The 17,323-nt window shown below is 42.2% G+C and overlaps 1 protein-coding gene across 1 annotated transcript; it reads left to right on the forward strand.

The window, feature by feature from the left end:
* Positions 1-469: 469 nt before the first annotated feature.
* Positions 470-13,479, forward strand: LOC148041153 (26S proteasome regulatory subunit Rpn7). Its single transcript, XM_087677079.1, has 8 exons — positions 470-684; positions 786-900; positions 10,144-10,234; positions 10,319-10,464; positions 10,576-10,795; positions 10,895-11,003; positions 11,210-11,378; positions 13,013-13,479. Exons 1-8 carry the CDS (start codon positions 549-551, stop codon positions 13,185-13,187), a joined length of 1,161 nt encoding a protein of 386 aa, XP_087533205.1. The 5' UTR covers positions 470-548; the 3' UTR covers positions 13,188-13,479.
* The last annotated feature ends 3,844 nt before the right edge of the window (positions 13,480-17,323 follow it).

Raw genomic sequence — 17,323 nt, forward strand, 5'->3', positions numbered from 1 at the left:
CCCGTCAGATATCTAGAGTGGGGATGGTGACTGCACTTGAGTGAATGTGAGGGAAATGTGCATCCAATTTTGTGGGGCGAGAGATGAGTTGGGTAGAGTGACCCGAAAAAGGGTTTCTTCCTTGTATGCTTGTGTGAGTTATAGAAAGGCCATGGTGATGAGGTAAACTCCCTATTCATTTTGGGGAAATCTCAAGGTGGAGTGTTGTGACCCAATGGTGCGGTGACGTGGTCTTGTGAGTAAGCAATGGGGGAGCCATGGTGCCTAAGTTGAGATGATTCGAGTCATGATGCAGAGGGCCAAGACCCGGGGAGATGCGTAACACTAGCTAGTCTTCAGCATTCCTTAACGCAACGCTAATAAAGAGCCTTTTAACTGGAAATGAGAATTTAAAAAAAAAAAAGGTTCATAGCGAGTAGTAACCTTTGTGATTACTCTAGCTTAAAGGAACTACTCAGGAACTACTCACTTTACCCGTCTTGCTTTCGTCTTCTGCTTGTGGAGGTATTTTGTTTGTGGAAGGGGGATACCAATAGACGGACAGCGCCATGGAGGAGGCCGAGGCCAGCCAGGATGTGAAGCTCACGCTTGCGAAGAAGCTATTCCTGATCCGCTCCTCCTATGTCCCTGACATCGAGAAAGTGCAGCTTAAGGAGGATGCCCTCAGCGCCATTAAGGCTGACGGTACGTATAGCGTATGCACACACAGAGAGAGAGAGAGAGAGAGAGAGAGAGAGAGAGAGAGAGAGAGAGAGAGATTTTCATGAGACGCTCCTTAATCACAGGCATGGCGGGGTTGTACAAGAGCTGCTGCCTCGAGCATGGGTGGGAGGTTGATCAACCTCTACTGGACTCTATGCAGGAGAACATAGAAACAGAATTAAAGAAACTTGATGAGAAGTAAGACTTTTTACCTCATGCTTAAATTATATATTCCCATTAAGACTAGATCCATGGAAGTCTTTATTTGTAACCTGCAGAGCGATGGTTAAATTTTTTTTGTTACAGTCACAACGAACTGCAAAGCCATACGTCCAATGTCCAAGTTCGTTGCAAAATGTAATATAAAGACCAACACTGTGTTTGTAAATGTCACATTGCACACTTAAGCTTATTACTTGCAGATAATGTTGACACATGCATCCATAACCTTGTTTTGCAATCTTCATGGAATTGCTTATGTGTGTGTAATTTCCATGCTCCCTTTGTGGGATCATGGGTCACTTCCAACAAACTTAAGTGATGATGCAGATTTGATGCTCAACACATATAGTTCTATGCTTTATTGAGCTTCCTGTGACATAAAATGGCATTCCTAGTGGGAAGAAATGTGCCAACCAAAAGCCCCTTCTCTGTCAACGAGTCTTGCAAGCAGGTATTCCAATCCCTTGCTAGTAGCTTGCCAAGCCCGAAGTTAGCTGCCAATTGGGCATCTTGATGAAATATATTGACTTGTTGTCGCATGCGGAAGCACTCTTCAAGCTGTTGCCAAATTCTTAATAAGCAATGAACACTAAATTTTGACAAAATTGTTGTCCTCCTTGCGTATCAAGAAGCTTTTGAAGTTTGCCCTCTTGGGAATGAGCTCCCGAACTAGCAATGGCCCACTCGGGTGTGACTTTCAAGCTTGGATCAATCATGCCCAAGCCATAGTCTAGTCTATGCTGAATGACAATCCAGTGAGAGCGTACCTTGCTAGGTGTTATTTGTCATATCCAAGCCAGCTTGAAGACATATTGGATAAGGTAGTATAATTGTGCTTTGTAGGTCTTGAGTAGAATGCAACCAAAACAATCCTTCGCACATGGAATTGTAGGCCATCTCATGGGTTGCACATTGATGCCCTTTGATCCATGATCCAGGCTCCCCAAGCATTTAAATTTAAATTATTATTAAATGCAATTGTTGCCATTAGTGTCCTAGATGTTAGCGAGTCATTTCCTAGACAGCGCAGAGTGCCACGTTAGTTGACTGACTAGTCGGACAACAATTTGGTCAGTTGCACAGTTTTTGCATTATTTCATGCAATCGGATGCATTTTTTGCAGGCGACATGGTGCTGGGCACTATTTTTTTCTTGGCTATTTATAGTCAGTTTGTGGCACACTCTCAGATATTCTGATCTGTCACTACACTCTGACATGGTATCAGAGTAGTGAAATCGGATTGACTGATTGAAAAACCTATTTGAAGAGGAGATTTCAACGTGACACAAGGCTGCGTTTTTAGCATTCGAGGGCGAGTGGGAGGGCTGCGCATCGGAACAAGGCTGAAGCGAGTGTGGGTGTGTGGGAAAGGAGTCCAGCTGGTGAATTTGCTGCAGGTTATTGGTGTTCGAAGGGGAGGAAGGCTGTGTTTTAGGCCTTCCACTGCAGATTTTACATTTTTATCGCCTCCCGCGGGTTGAAGAAGGTTTGGGAAGCGGAGGAAACAGCCCTAATAGGCTCGTTTACACAGTTAGGAGGGGCTGATTTTGCGTTTGTGTAGGCATTGCAGGTGAGCATGTCTACAGAGACTGATTTGGAGTTCCAGGCGATCATGGACAGGAAGATGCTTGTCCTACCAGCTCTTCCATCTGATCAAGAGCTCGATGGTGACAATTACCACATTTGGCGAGTGATGATGTTGGCCATTATGGAGTCTTATGATTTGGCGAAGCTTGTGATGGAGGAGATTAATAGACCCTCGGTGAGAGATGAGTCCAAAATCTATTTCCATGCTCGTGCGGAGCTGACCAAGGCCTAGTCTCATTGGGACAAACTGAATGTCAAGATTCGTTCGTTTCTTTTTCTGTCTTGTACTACAGCTGTGATAGCTCACATCGAGTACTTGACGGTGGCTTGAGAGATATGACTGGAGCTCGATTGGATGTGTAATCGAATGGCCTTGATGAAGAGGGTTTCTTTGGAGGTGTAGATGTGGACCTTGTCCGTGAATAAGTCTTCTTCGCTTCCTTAGGAATACATCAACAAGCTTTGGCAGCTTCAAATACAGGTTTAAAATGCGGGGAAGCCTATTTCCTCCGAATACATGGTGATCACTTTGATGTCCTAGTTACCACGACGATTCGGTATCTTTTATTCCGCTCTTATTGCATCAGGGCGGGAATCGACTCTTCGGTGGGAAGAGTTGGTTCCTATGGTCTTGGACTAAGAGGAACAATTGAAGGGACAGAATGCTTTCAAATCGGAGGCTTTGGTTGGTCAAGCCCCTTAAAAGAAGAGGAAGGACCAAAAGAAGAAGAAGGAGGATAACAAATCCAAGAAGGACAAGGAGAAGAAATCGACTTGCCGTATTTGTGGTAAGACCGGTCATTGGAAGAAGGATTGCCCCGACAAAGACAAGAAGGACACCAAGAAGGACACGAAGGATTTTGGAGCGGTGGATGTACCCTCATCAGCTGCTTTTCTACACTTAGCAATCATTGAGGACTCTTCATCAAAGACTTTTGATGCTGCGATGATAGCTCCCCCCAAGTTCGAGAGTGGATCGTGGATAGTGGTATCTCACGGCATATGACTCCTTCTCTCGTTGGTATTGCCCATTTGCGACCTTCGCGTGGGCAGATTCGCATCGGAGACCGCTCTTCTGTGTCTATTGTTGCGCGGGGTGAGATGTAGCTGATTCCAGATGGACGTGGTGGTACCCACACTTCCGAAGTGTTGCATGTACCAAGCTTGGGGTATCGTTTGCTTTCAATTCATAAGATTTGTTCTCTTGGCCTCTTGATGGAGTTTGACAGTGATGTTGTTCGAGTCCTTGATCGTGGATCGAGGAAGATTCTCTCTTTTGGGTATGAGGAGAATGGCATCTACAAATTGAAGTCTTCTACAGCTCTTACCTCTTTTTTTTAAAAAAATTACCTCTCAGACAGCTTGAGCTATGGCATGCTCGGTTTGGTTACTTGAACTATGAGTATCTTCAGAAGGCATTGTGAGGATCGTTTGTTCGAGGTTTGCCGGACATAGTGGTGAGCCATCAGCCATGTGTCTCTTGCATTCGTGGTGGGTAACTGTATCGGGATGCGATTCCCAACAAAGCTTCGAGGCGTTCTACTTCACCTATGGAGCTTGTATTGATGGATCTTTGTGGCCCAATGAGGACCGAGTCCCTGAAGGGAAGCTTGTACTTCATGTTGATCGTAGGTGACTATAGTAGGATGACATGGGCCTATTTCTTGACATTGAAATCGGAGGCTTTCTCTCACTTCAAGGATTGGCTTCTCTTTGAGGAGAAGCGATTTGTCCGGTGACTGAAGATCTTGCGTTCAGACAAGGGCAATGAATTTATGTCTAATGAGTTTGCTCAATTTTGTGCAGGTAGGGGCATTCACCAAGAGTTTGCTAACACCAATACTCCTCAAGAGAATGGCATTTTGGAGCGGAAGAATATAAGTGTGATTGAGATGGCATGCACCATGATGGAGCACCAATAGACACCTCAATTTTTGTGGGCCGAGGCCGTGGCTACTGCAGTTCACATCCTCAATCGATCACCCACTTCGGCTGTTGACAAGTTAACACCTTTTGAGGCTTACTTTGGGACTAAGCTTGATGTCTCTTATTTTCGGATCTTTGGGTGTGATGCCTATATGCACATCCTGAAGATGTAGCATGACAAGTTCGAGATGGCTTCCTGATGATAGGTTTTTGTTGGCTACAGCTCCCAGTCCCAAGGCTATCGTCTGTTTGATCCTGCCAAGCGGGATGTCTACCCGAGCCAGGATGTACGGTTCGTGGAAGTTCCGACCACAGCGGGGGGTGAGGAGCACCCTGTCCTTGGAGATCCGGGGGAGAGTTGGGCTCCCAAGACAGTTCCTTTGGAGCCAGAGCCTCTTGACGGAGATTCTTCTTCTGATTCCGAGTCTTCTCTTCCACCGGCCACCCCAGAGGAGTTTCCGCCGATGGATATTCTTGAGTCTTCAACAGATGGAGAGCGACCAAGGAGAGGTCCGGCCTCTGGGCCTGTGACACACTCCGAGATTCAGGGATCGAGGGGGTCTCTGAGGAGCGGGAACCACAGGATGGACCGTGGAGATCACGAAGGAGCCAAGCACATTCTACGAAGCTTGGATCCGTGACACACTCCAAGATTTAGGGATCGAGGGGGTCCTTGAGGAGTGGGAACCGCAGGATGAGATCACGGAGAAACCAGACACATTCTACGAAGCTTGGGCCCGTAATACACTCCGAGATTCAGGGATCGAGGGGGGTCCCTGAGGAGTGGGAACTGTAGGATGGACTGTGGAGGTCACAGAGGAATCAGGCACATTCTACGGAGTTCGTTTGCTCTAACTATTGTTTGATAACCTGTGTTATATAGGATCGAGAGCCCACTTCAGTGAAGGAAGCTTTGCAGTCTGACCATTGGCGAAAGGCTATGGAAGCCGAGCTGGAGGCTATTGAGAGGAATGGCACTTGGTCTCTTGTGCCTTGTCCCTCTCACAAGGAGATGATTGGCATCAAGTGGGTCTTCAAGACCAAGTACCTTAGCAATGGTTCTTTGGACAAGCACATGGCTCGCCTTGTTGCTAAAGGTTTTACTTAACACCCAGGCGCTCGTTTGGCGACTATTCGAGCCGTTCTTGCCTTGGCTGGCCATAGGAGATGGCCTGTCTATCAGTTGGATGTGAAGTCCGCTTTTCTCAATGGTGACTTGCAGGAGGAGATCTATGTTGAGCAGCCTCTTGGCTTTGGCTCCTCGGATGGGAAAGTTTACAGGTTGAAGAAGGCCTTGTATGGCCTCAAGCAGGCCATGGGTGCATGAAACGAGAAGATTAACTTGTTTCTTCAGTCAAAGTTGGGATATTGGCGCTCCAAGGCCGATCAACAACTTTATGTGCACACTTCTGCAACTGGTCGTGTGTTATTTATATAGTATGTTGATGATTTGATTCTGACAGGGGATCATGCACAAAAGGTCCAAGAGACCAAGACAGCTTTACATTAAACGTTCAAGATGACGGATTTGGGGCTTCTTCATTTCTTCTTGGGTCACGAGATTTATCAGTTTGAGAGGGGGATTTTCGTCTCTCAACAGAGATATATTTAGGAGCTCATGGTGACTTTTGAGATGGAGACTTGTCGGACCATTTCTACTCCTATGGATCCGAACTGGAAGGCCACTTCACACTCAGATTCTTCCTTGATAGATGCTTTCAGTTGATTGGATGCTTGATTTGGCTGCTCAACACTCGTGTTGATCTTTGTTTTGTTGTGGGTCTTTTGGCGGGGTTCATGAGTAAACCCAATCAAGTGCATTGGCAAACTGCCTTGAGGATTCTTCGGTATTTGCGAGGGACCTCTGACTTGGGGATTTCTTATCCAGCAGGTACAGATGCTTCCGATCTTGTTCTTGCAGGTTGGAGCGACTCGGATTGGGCTGGCGATGTGGACCACCAGCGGTCTACTACAGGCTATTGTTTTACCTTGGGTACAGGTGTTATCTCATGGAGTAGCAAGAAGCAGCCCACGGTCGCCCTTTCTTCCATTGAGGCGGAGTATCGGGCCGCGTCTTCCACCACGTGAGGTTGTGTGGCTTCGGAGATTGTTGGAGGAGCTTGGATGCCCCCAGACTCGTCCTACTCTTCTGCAATGCGACACTGAGAGTTGCACTCCCTTGGTATAGAATCCTATATTCCATGCGCGGACGAAGCACATTGAGATCCAGTATCACTTCATTCGGGAGAAGCTTCTAGATGGGACCATTGATGTGGAGTACTGCAAGACGGAGGATAATCTTGCAGATTTGTTCACAAAGGCGCTTCCCCAGGCTCTTCTTCCGAGACATGCCAGATCCTTCAATCTTTTGAACTGTCTAGGCTCTGAGAGGGGGTGTTAGCGAGTCATTTCTTGGACAGCGCAGTGTGCCACGTCAGCAGGCAGTACAGTACGGACAGCCCAGAGTGCCACGTTAGCTGGCTGACCAGTCGTACAGCAGTTTGGTTAGTTGGACAGTTTTTGCATTATTTTATGCAGTCGGCTGCATTTTCTGCAGCCAACCCGGTGCTGGGCACTATTTTTTTCTTGGCTATTTATAGTCAGTTTGTGTCACACTCTCAGATATTCTGATCTGACATCTGACAGAGTTGGCCTGCTGAGACTGACAGCGTTCGGGCTGACGGAGATCGAGGATCTCAAGGCGGAGACACATGCAAATATTTTCTTTGCATCCGTGTATATTTCTGCACTCCCATACAGCATACTGCACCACAGATTTTCTGCGTTTCACTGTCTCCTTCTCTCTTTCTCTCTTCTCGCTGTGTTCACTCTCTCTTAGTCTCTGTCCTACGCTTCCGCATCACTGCACTCTGACACTAGATACTAAGTGACACTAGGGTTAAGGTTTCCTATGATGCTTAAGCAATGTAGGGTTTCATTTTGCTTTAAAAAGATGCTTTTTGTGTCATTAGCACATAAGCGTAGCATTATTCATTGTGATTGCCTTGAGCATTGTACCTCTCTCTCACTAATTAATTCATCACCTCTCATTTTGTGATCAAGTTATTATGCATTGATTAATTCATTCATAATCTTTCATTCTCTATCAATTAATTGCACAATTGCTTCACACCTAGGCCAAGAAAAACACTAGTGAGGCTTGAAAATAAACCCCTTCATCTTGTCTTCAAGCTAGCCAAGGTGGTTGTGGCTTTGATCTCTTAAGTCTAATCCCTTGGGTAAGTTTGCAAAAACTTGTAGGGCCCTCCTATTAGCAATGCTACCTTGTCCTTGTAATACATCTTGCTAGATGACTCAATCACTTCTTGCCACATGTGATATCTATGGGACTTGCTCCCCAATCTACATTCTAAAGATCTTGTACACATTGTAGACCTCATGTCTTCTAGGTTGAGCCAAGGATTTGGCTTGGTGCACATAAAGTGGAGAGAAAGGGGTTTGAGAGGGTGGTGCTTGCCAAGTATCTACATGGGTGGTGTGGAATGTGATTGCATTTCCACATTTACGTTAAGATTTTTTATGTGAGCTCATTCATCAATGTCTCTTGAGCATTGGAGGGAAAAAAAGGAAATTCAATGCTCTCTAATTCTCTCTCTTTTTTTCCCTTCCTGCATGTCTCTTGGATAAGCTATCTATGGCTTTGGTTTGTATTTGAATGTTGAAGCACCACGATCCTTTGGGAGGAAAAATTTTCTAGACCAAGTCCATATCATTAGCCTTCTCAATTTGAAAAGATTGATCTCCCTCTCTAGAGTGAGGACACTATGAAAAGGGAAAAGGATCCAACCAATATTTGTTTGTCATCCAAAGCATAAGGAGTCATCGAATTGGCATATAATTTCTTATGGCTGCAAAATTCCTTGTTATGACGTGTTTGTGGCAAGGTAGAACAAATGGGAGAGAACATAATCAATGTACTATTTGTTGTTTAGCTTTTTGTCCTATTGGGAAAAATGCTTTTTATTTCATTTTTACTTCTTGGGTGGGCTTGTGGTATGGGTAGATCAATTCATTTCGGTTTACACAAGACACTCAATCAGACTAGAAATATTGGAAGCTCTCTGAAGCTCTTGTACTTGTTGCTTGACTCTGAGACTTATAGGCTGAGCAATGGATTTGGGTGCATGTAGAGTGAAGAGAATGGGAGTGCCATTTCGAAGAATGGTGCACACCAACTGCTGATATGGGTGTGTGAAGCTAAAAAGGGAGCATCTCTCATTAAACCTTAATTAGATCAATAAAACAGCCCCATAACTCAAACTTTAATGCCAAAATAGTTTTTGCATGCCATAAGTGAACTTTTCCAGTTTGGTTGGTTCCTCATCTCTATAGGTAGATACTGGGCACAGCCATGCAGTATCTTGTTCGTTTCAGCCATAAGTCTCCTTCATCGTGTAGCTGCTCAGCCTTCCTGACTTCTGCCGCAACCTCTCTAGCCCCAGGGGCCCTGTCTACACTGCTATCTTCTTCAGCTGCTGCCACACAGTCAGGCAACCTCTCCATCAGCTGTTGACTCAATTACTGCTGCTCCAAACTGCTGCATTTTTATTCTGGAAGGTGACCATGCTGTTCAGCATCACCTACATCAGTTTCCAGCCTGCATTTTGCAGCAGTGTAGGCCACCTAACATCCAACTCTCCCAGCTGTCTGCCCAGCTGCATGTAACCAGCTGCACTGATTTTCAGGCAGTATATTGCTGCATTTATCAGCTCCAGCACCAGAGACTGTTGTGTTTTGGTTTCCACCCTGTTGCCCTATCATCTACAGCCTCATCTCAGCTTGGACTGGTGGTTACGGCCCTTGGGATCCATCTCAGTGGATGTCACTCTCCGAGTACTCCTTCATCCTGCTCCCATGAGAGTCATTGGCTGTTGGATGACTCTGCCTTTGAGCATCTTGTACACTCAGTCATTCATTTACAGCATTCATTCATTTACTTCAGAGTTATCTTTCTTGTTTGTTTGGGTTTTTACATTTTTATTTGAGTTATTGTCTTTTAGTCATACTCGTACAGTATATGTTTTCCCTGCACAAATCCTAGCATATCTTCACAGGGGTTGTGGAATGTGTCTGCATTTGTCCACATTTACGTCGAGATTTTCAGATCCGAGCTCAACCATGATTGTTTCTCAATCACTCAAGGGGGAAAAGTGAAATCCAATATTCTTTGAGTTCATCTTCTTTTTCTTGTTCCTTAGAACATTAATGCAAATCAAAATATGTCTTTCTTGAATCGGGTTATCTGTGGCTCTGGTTTGGATTGATATAATTTGTATATGGCTGCAAATTTCTTCTATGGCATGTTTGTGGGTAGAACAAACAGGAGAGACATAATCAATGGACTGGTTTCTGTTTAGCTTTCTATCATGTTGGACACATTGCTTTTTATTTCTTTTTGGCTTCTTGGGTGAGCACAGGCCTGTGCACCTGTGGGGAGCAATTCATTTTGGTTTGCACAACACTCAGTCAGATTAGAGAAAATAAAAGTTGCTTTCTCCTGAAATACTGGACCCTGAGATGTAAACTTTTTCATAGCTTGAGTTTTTAATGTTATGGTGGTGTGATTTGCCCACAATCAAATCTATTGTGTGTGTGTGTGCGTTTATTCTTTCTGAGCACATTGCCAGGCTTTTGCTTGTTAATCTGTCTATTTTTCAGCTCACAATCTGTGGCTGCTTACACAGAATCACAGATGCTGAAGAGAATTTGGGAGAGAGTGAGGTTCGGGAGGCTTATCTGGCAAAGGCTCTCTTTTATATCCAGATTGGAGATAAGGTAGATAATATGATCCAACCAAGCTTAGCCTGACACAGCTCACTATCCCATGACAACTGCTAAGCCCTCTTGTTTGAAATGCAGGAGAAAGCCCTTGAACAGCTTAAAGTTACTGAGGGAAAAACGGTTGCTGTTGGGCAGAAAATGGATCTGGTGTTTCATACGTTAAGGCTTGGTTTCTTTTTTATGGATTATAGGCTTATATCCACAAGTATAGACAAAGCTAAAATGTATGCTTTTTTAGCTGACAGTCATTTAGATCTTTTGTTTGTGCGGGTTAGAAAAAGTCAGTTTTATGTGTCTAACTTACAAGGGATACAACTTGGTTTTCTGTTGTTCAGGCTGTTTGAAGAGGGTGGTGATTGGGAGAGGAAAAATCGCCTTAAAGTATACGAAGGCTTATATTGCATGTCTACAAGGAATTTCAAGAAAGCTGCAGAGCTTTTCTTAGATTCCATATCTACATTTACAACATATGAATTGTTTGCATATGATACTTTCATTTTCTACACTGTTTTGACAAGCATCATTTCCCTTGATAGAGTTTCTCTAAAGCAAAAGGTATGAGAAACTGAAGTGGGCTACTGAAGGAAGCAATTGTTATAGAAGTAAGATAGGAACATTGTGTGCTTGACTCTAAATTTTTGGCTGCTGTTGCAGGTTGTTGATGCACCTGAAATTTTGACAGTTATTGGAAAAATACCGCATTTGTCAGAGTTCCTTAATGCCCTCTATGGATGCCAGTACAAAGCCTTCTTTGTAGCCTTTGGTACATGAACTGTCTCTTTTGTACTTGTGGTTTTAAAGTCTTATCTTTTATATTTGTAGATAGAAAGAAAGCAAAACATCCGAATTCAAGGAACCTCAAAACAAAAAGTAGGAGGACAGAGGCATTGGGACTTTTTTGGAAAGTGCTGAAAATTTCTGAATTGGATTGCTGTTGAGTTCTATAAATATCTTGACATGTCTTTGTAGATGGCTTAATTGATCAAGTTCGGTTGGATCGTTATCTCTACCCTCATTTCCGGTATTACATGAGAGAAGTTCGCACAGTGGCATATTCACAGTTTTTGGAGTCATATAAAAGTGTTACCATGGAAGCCATGGCCAAGGCATTTGGTGTCAGTGTCGATTTCATAGACTTGTGAGTGCACTATCAGTACTCCATAATCTCAATTTTCTTCAAATTTATGTGAAAAATGTTTGCTGTGACTTCTTGATAAGCCTCTTTTGGATCTTAAGGATGGGATACTCATTAGATATGGTTGATGTGGCTGGCGTGCAAACCTGCTAGTAATATAATGAAGGTAAACATGTTGGCCAGGATCAACTCTTTTGTTAGCATTGCCCACCAGGGCATATGCTATTACAATGGTACTTTGACAACTTGACCCTTCTTTGAAAATTTACCCCCATTTGACTCCAGTAACCTATGTTTAGGAATGTTTAGGAAAAACATGCTAGTAACGAAAGGGCAATGCTCTTGTGCACACTGATGCACCCTTGTTTTAGGTGCATATTGTTTGAAACCAATTGTCCAGCAATCGACTACAGGGACAGGAATATTCTCCCGAGTTGAGTTCCTTGCTGCTGGTGGGGGAACAGAGGTGATTTCAGTATCTTAGAATTGCCAGCAGATTTAAGTCAATCAGAGCTACAATTACTTGGATGGGCCTTGGGAAGGGGTCCAAAACAGTGCATATTGACCTCAGGCAAACTGCTTTGGCAAGCGTGTGTTGTTTTTGTCTCTGTGAAATTCTGGTACTTTCATCAGTGAATTAAGCACAGATGCTTTCATAGATGAGTTGTTTGCTAGAATGAATGTAGAGCCCCTCAAGTAGAAGGGGTCCATATTGGGAGCTGTTATTCAATTGACAGTTAGCTGTTCCGTTAGCTTCTGATGCAACCATTGCCTAGTCTCTTCAGGGAGATCAGCTCGTGAAGGGCCAAGGGACAATTGCAATGTATAGCTTAGGAAGGAGGTCAAGAACAGGGTCTTTGTCATCGATTAGCTTTCCAGATGTGCCAACAAACACTAGTGGGCTTTCTCTTCTATGTCTCTGTCTGCTTCTTTCCAGTATTGTAATCAGCCACACTTTTTCTTACACAACTTGCTGTTAATCTAACATGAAAGGAAGAGGAGTTAGGTCTTATGCAGCCCCTATTGCAGACTCATGATTTCCTGAAGGGAGGTTCACAAAATGGTTCAAGACCAGAGAGCTTGTTTTGTTGTTTGAAAGGCTGCAGAAGTTATTGTTTTTATAATGATAGCGCTGCTTCTAAAAAACTCCAAAATGAGATCATGAATGTCCATAGACATTTTTCATTTGAAAAACTGAATAGCTTAGCTCAGCTTTTAGGAGGAGAGTTGAGAAATGATTTATCGAGAGGAGTGCATGTGTAGAAGCTGTTCATGAACTGCACTTTGAGCAACCAGTTAAGCATATGCCGTACAGGCATCAAGAGCCTTTGGAAAGTGTAGAGGCTCCATAATCAGTGACTGAATAGATCTCATGAAGGGCTGCAAATCATAATTAAATAGCTAAGTAATAAATTTCTATCCACCATGAGATCCTTTTCTGTTAAAAGATTGAACACTCCTGCACATGTTGAACTTTTCAGGCTCTCACTCGTCTTGTCGGTTCGTGGTTTGAAAAGGAAGAGAACTTTCAACTTTTGCATTGACTTGCTTCCAAATCACAACTGGAAGTCTTGAAGCTTTTGTGACAAAGTGTTTTGTGTTTGTTGGTTTCTTGTTTCTTTGTGACTGAATGACAGGGAATTGTCGAGCTTTATAGCTTCTGGTAGGCTCCATTGCAAGATTGACAAAGTTGCAGGCGTACTGGAGACAAATCGGCCTGATGCTAAAAATGCATTATATCAAGCTACAATAAAGCAGGGTGACTTTTTGCTCAACAGAATCCAGAATCTATCTCGAGTGATAGATTTGTAGACCTTCAGGAATTGTGTTTTGACAAGTGAGGTCCCTGAATGACCTAAAAAGCAGGCTGCTCCAAACATTCATGAGAAATGCATGTTGTATTTTTCATTTATATTTGTCAAAAGAAGGAAAGTCTATGTTTCTTTGAATTTGTCATTAGAAGCCTATTTGTAAGGCTTGGAAGCAGTCTACATCAGACCGATTTCATATCCAGAAAAAGTTCATAACCCAGGATATACTGACAACTATCAGACTGAGCCGAATATTCTAAAGAAGGAATTCACCATTTTTTGCTTTGTCAAAATTTTGGTACATCATTTTGTTTTTATAATTAAGAGAGCTCGAAAAACTGGGAGAAAAATTCTTCATAAGCAAGGGAAAAGCCAGTAACTGACTCAGAAACTAGGAGGCAAATTAGTTTAGCCCATGGACCTCAACAAGAGTAGTCAACAAAAATTTCCCTGCAGATCAAGGTGTCATGTACAACAAAATAGCTACATAACTTTTCTGATGCTATAGATTACTAACACAGCTCATGGATTTTGGGGGTTAGGATTAAAACTTGTCTGATGATAGCACTCATTTGCGTGCCTGTGTGCCATCACGGTTGCTTCTCACTTTACAGTGTTGTGATGTAGCTAGGATTTACCATAATTTCATTGTCATGTTTTGTAAAGGCACAATATCTTTTTTGGAAAGTGCTCTCTACAAAGTAAAAGTTTTTTTGATATATTGGTGATTGTACATCATGACCAACTATTAGAGGGGGGTGAATGTGACATAGGTATAACAAGGGACGGTTTACCAGATGCGTGTGCTTTCCTTGATTATTTATCATAATTTAAGTACTGTGCTTTAGTTCATTACAAATTGTGCTTGTGGTACTTGCATGCTTACCCTTGTTGATGATGAGAAAGAGGCGATCTAAACTTATAATTTGAGAATCCAAGTATTTGGAGACAATTGATATATGTTGTAGTAAAGTGATCAACTTTTGAGTTGGTCATAAGCTACTTGTATTTCGAAAAAAACTTGTGGAACAAAAGCTTGGGCCTTTGAATGATGAAGTCTTACCAAAAAAACAATTGCATTTTAGCATGCATGAATAAATTTTATGAATAACCTTATAAGTTTGATTTTCAATTGCTTTTCTTTGAGTACATGTGCAAGAATATTTTTAGAAGTGAATGGTGATTGTAATGTGGTTTTTGGGAGCACAAGTAACGAATGCAACTATGAGAGCACAAATAGTCCAGAACACATTGTGAGAGTGGAAATAATTTAAGGCAAGTGTACTCTTTTTGTTTTGTGAAGAGAACATGCAACACCCAAATGATGAATCATGCTAAAACATAAAACTTTGTAACTCAAGAAATCTTGTTAGATTATGTTGAAGAAAGCCTTCTAAGTTGTGTTAGGAATTGAAGGTCACATGGACCTAGTTGTCTACATTTACTTGGTACTTATTGTTTGTAAAATTGTACATTGTAGGTGGTGGTAGCTCGTCATAGGATGAATTGGATGAGGTTTGCAAGTCCATCATTATCTTATTGTTGTCCAAGGATGTTTAATTTAATATTATTGAAATAGGAGGTGGTACTTATGATTTATGATAAAAGATATGTGATCTTTATGACAAGCAAAATCTTACATCTTAGTTGTATTGGTTAAAGTAGCTTTTGGACCTTCATCTGAAGGAGAGCATTCCTTTATCCACTCATTTGAATGAGTTCCACTCCATTATTAGTCAGCTTATCTCATAAGGCATTAAGTTTAAGGAGAACGTAAAGTGTCTATTCTTACTTGTTACACTACCTGAGTCTTGGGATACGTTTTGTACTGTTATGAGCCGTGCCAATCTCCCTAAAGATGGATTTAAATGCTTTAATATAGTGGAGCTTTGCTTATAGAAGAAGTAAATAGGAAGAACATTGATGCAACCCATACTTCTCATGCACTTACAAATAGAGGCAAACATGATGGTAAAGGGAATAATAACTATGGTAGAGACTCATAGCCCAACAGGGGCAAGTCTAAGTCTCGTGGATAATCACGCAGTAAGTCCCTAATTCAAAGTCCTCTCTTACTTATTATTGTGGGCATCAAGATCACATAATGGCACAATATTATGAGATGCACAATGATAGGCACAAAAAAGGCAAAGAGAAAGCATTGGATAATGCCAAGTCTTTTTATGATCATAACATTGTTTCTAAGTCCAGTGTTATGATGGAAGAGAGAAATGCATTGGAGTACAAATCAAATGATTATATAGGTACTAGTTCTTCACTTGATGCTACTCAACTGCTTGATGTTTAGTCTACTTACTCTCAATGCTCGCTTTTTGGTTCAAGGGCTTCCTTCCATGTTACCCTCCATTGTCATTAGTTTTATACCTAGCGCGCTCGCTTTTTCGTTCAAGGGCTTCCGTCCATGTTACCCTCCATTGTCATTAGTTTTATACCTAGCGCACTATTATATGTTCAATCAAATTGGGTGATGATCATCTATGTGACATTATTGGTATAGGTGATGTGAGATTGTGATTTGGTACTAGTGCTCAATTTGTGCTTGTAATAAAGCTAACCTAACTAGCCTAAACTGGCCTAGCTCCATGTCCAACCATGGATAAAGAAACAGAAAATCAACAAGATAAACTGGCCTAGCTCAATTTGTGCTTGTAATAAAGCTAACTTAACTAGCCTAAACTGGCCTAGCTCCATGTCCAACCATGGATAAAGAAACAGAAAATCGACAAGATAAACTGAATATAGGGTTTTGCATAACTTACTATTTGTTGTAGTATGCTCTCAAATAGATTTTATCCTAGCAACACAATAAGTAATGATAACCCTTCCATGAAAATTAGATCAATGTATATTGGTTGAGATTTTCTAAAGGAGGACAAGTGTAAATACTACAAAGCATCCAACTATGTGAGTTCTTATGAATGCATGTGGGGAATAGCCCAATTCTCTTTGGGAGTTTATAAAAACATTAAATCAATAAGAGGATTAATGCATTAGAATATAGTTGTATTCAGGAGTGTATAAGCACAATGGATGAAAAAGGGAATCAATGCTACAAACATGTGGATTTATTGTGGCAATAAACAACTTAATTGTCCTTCCTAGGTATCATGTGCACATATTTATACAAGGTATACCACTTCCTCCGGGGTTGCATATTCTCTATATTATAAGAGCATTGCTCTAGCTATTGAGCTCAAAGGTATGAGAATAAGTGAGCTAGAGCATGGATTTTCAAAGTACTTGTAATGGTTATTGAATAAATTGCTTCATGTCAAAGCAAAGCCATGAGATTTGGGGTTTTCTTGTCCATTTTTTGTGCTTTTCCCCTCTCCTTATTTTTAGAAAATGGGGACACAACTTGAAAAAGAAACCCATAAAAGGGCAGAGCTTCTATGCTCCCACATGCACCCTTGTTTGCTACTATTATTACTTATTTAGTGAAGCATTGTACTATGCAAGATGCAAACACGATGTTGTGATGGCACAGGTGATGCATGATAACAAGCCTATTTTGGTCTACACTATGAAGGGGGGCTATGTCAAACACACCACCCCACTCCAACAACCCCCCTATTACTACGGACGTTCATGGGACTTCCAATGGTAGCCTATTGTAAGGCATAAAAATTGCACACAATGGAAAGGCACTCAAGATATATCAATAAGGAATCCTTTGTATTCATGATATAGAAAGACACAACATTAAGGCACATATCGAGACTAAACCCTTGTGAGGGTTCACCATCACTGAGACTAGGGAATCACATGTAGAAGCACAACCCAAGCAAAGCTTGAGTGACTACTACTCCCTATATATGTGCATCCGTAAGAAACCTCATGATATGCCTACAAAGCCCTTACCCTTAAACCCCCCCTCCCCCCCCAAAAAAAGTCGATAGATTATGACATGGTTAGGGAGAAGAGAACTAGCAATCCTTCCTATAATAACCCTCCAACCCTTTTGGCTCCAACGGTTTTTAAGGTTGGATACTCTCCTCATTTGCCGCTTTATGTATCTTAAAATCCACAATGAATAGCCTTGTATGTGCTATCTCCAATTCCTATTCGTGGAGGCTGTGAAGGCAAAAAGCCCAATCTAGATGGGACCAAGTTTAG

Source organism: Lygodium microphyllum, chromosome 1 (assembly GCF_053477565.2).
Source record: "Lygodium microphyllum isolate KBCC chromosome 1, Lygodium_microphyllum_v1.1.10, whole genome shotgun sequence".
NCBI lineage: Eukaryota > Viridiplantae > Streptophyta > Polypodiopsida > Schizaeales > Lygodiaceae > Lygodium > Lygodium microphyllum.

Coding starts and splice junctions, on each gene's coding strand:
- LOC148041153 (XM_087677079.1), top strand. CDS start 549: ATGGAGGAGGCCGAGGCCAGCCAGGATGTGAAGCTCACGCTTGCGAAG. Junction 10,796..10,894: donor GAGTTTCTCTAAAGCAAAAG/GTATGAGAAACT, acceptor CTGCTGTTGCAG/GTTGTTGATGCACCTGAAAT. Junction 11,004..11,209: donor AGCCTTCTTTGTAGCCTTTG/GTACATGAACTG, acceptor ATGTCTTTGTAG/ATGGCTTAATTGATCAAGTT.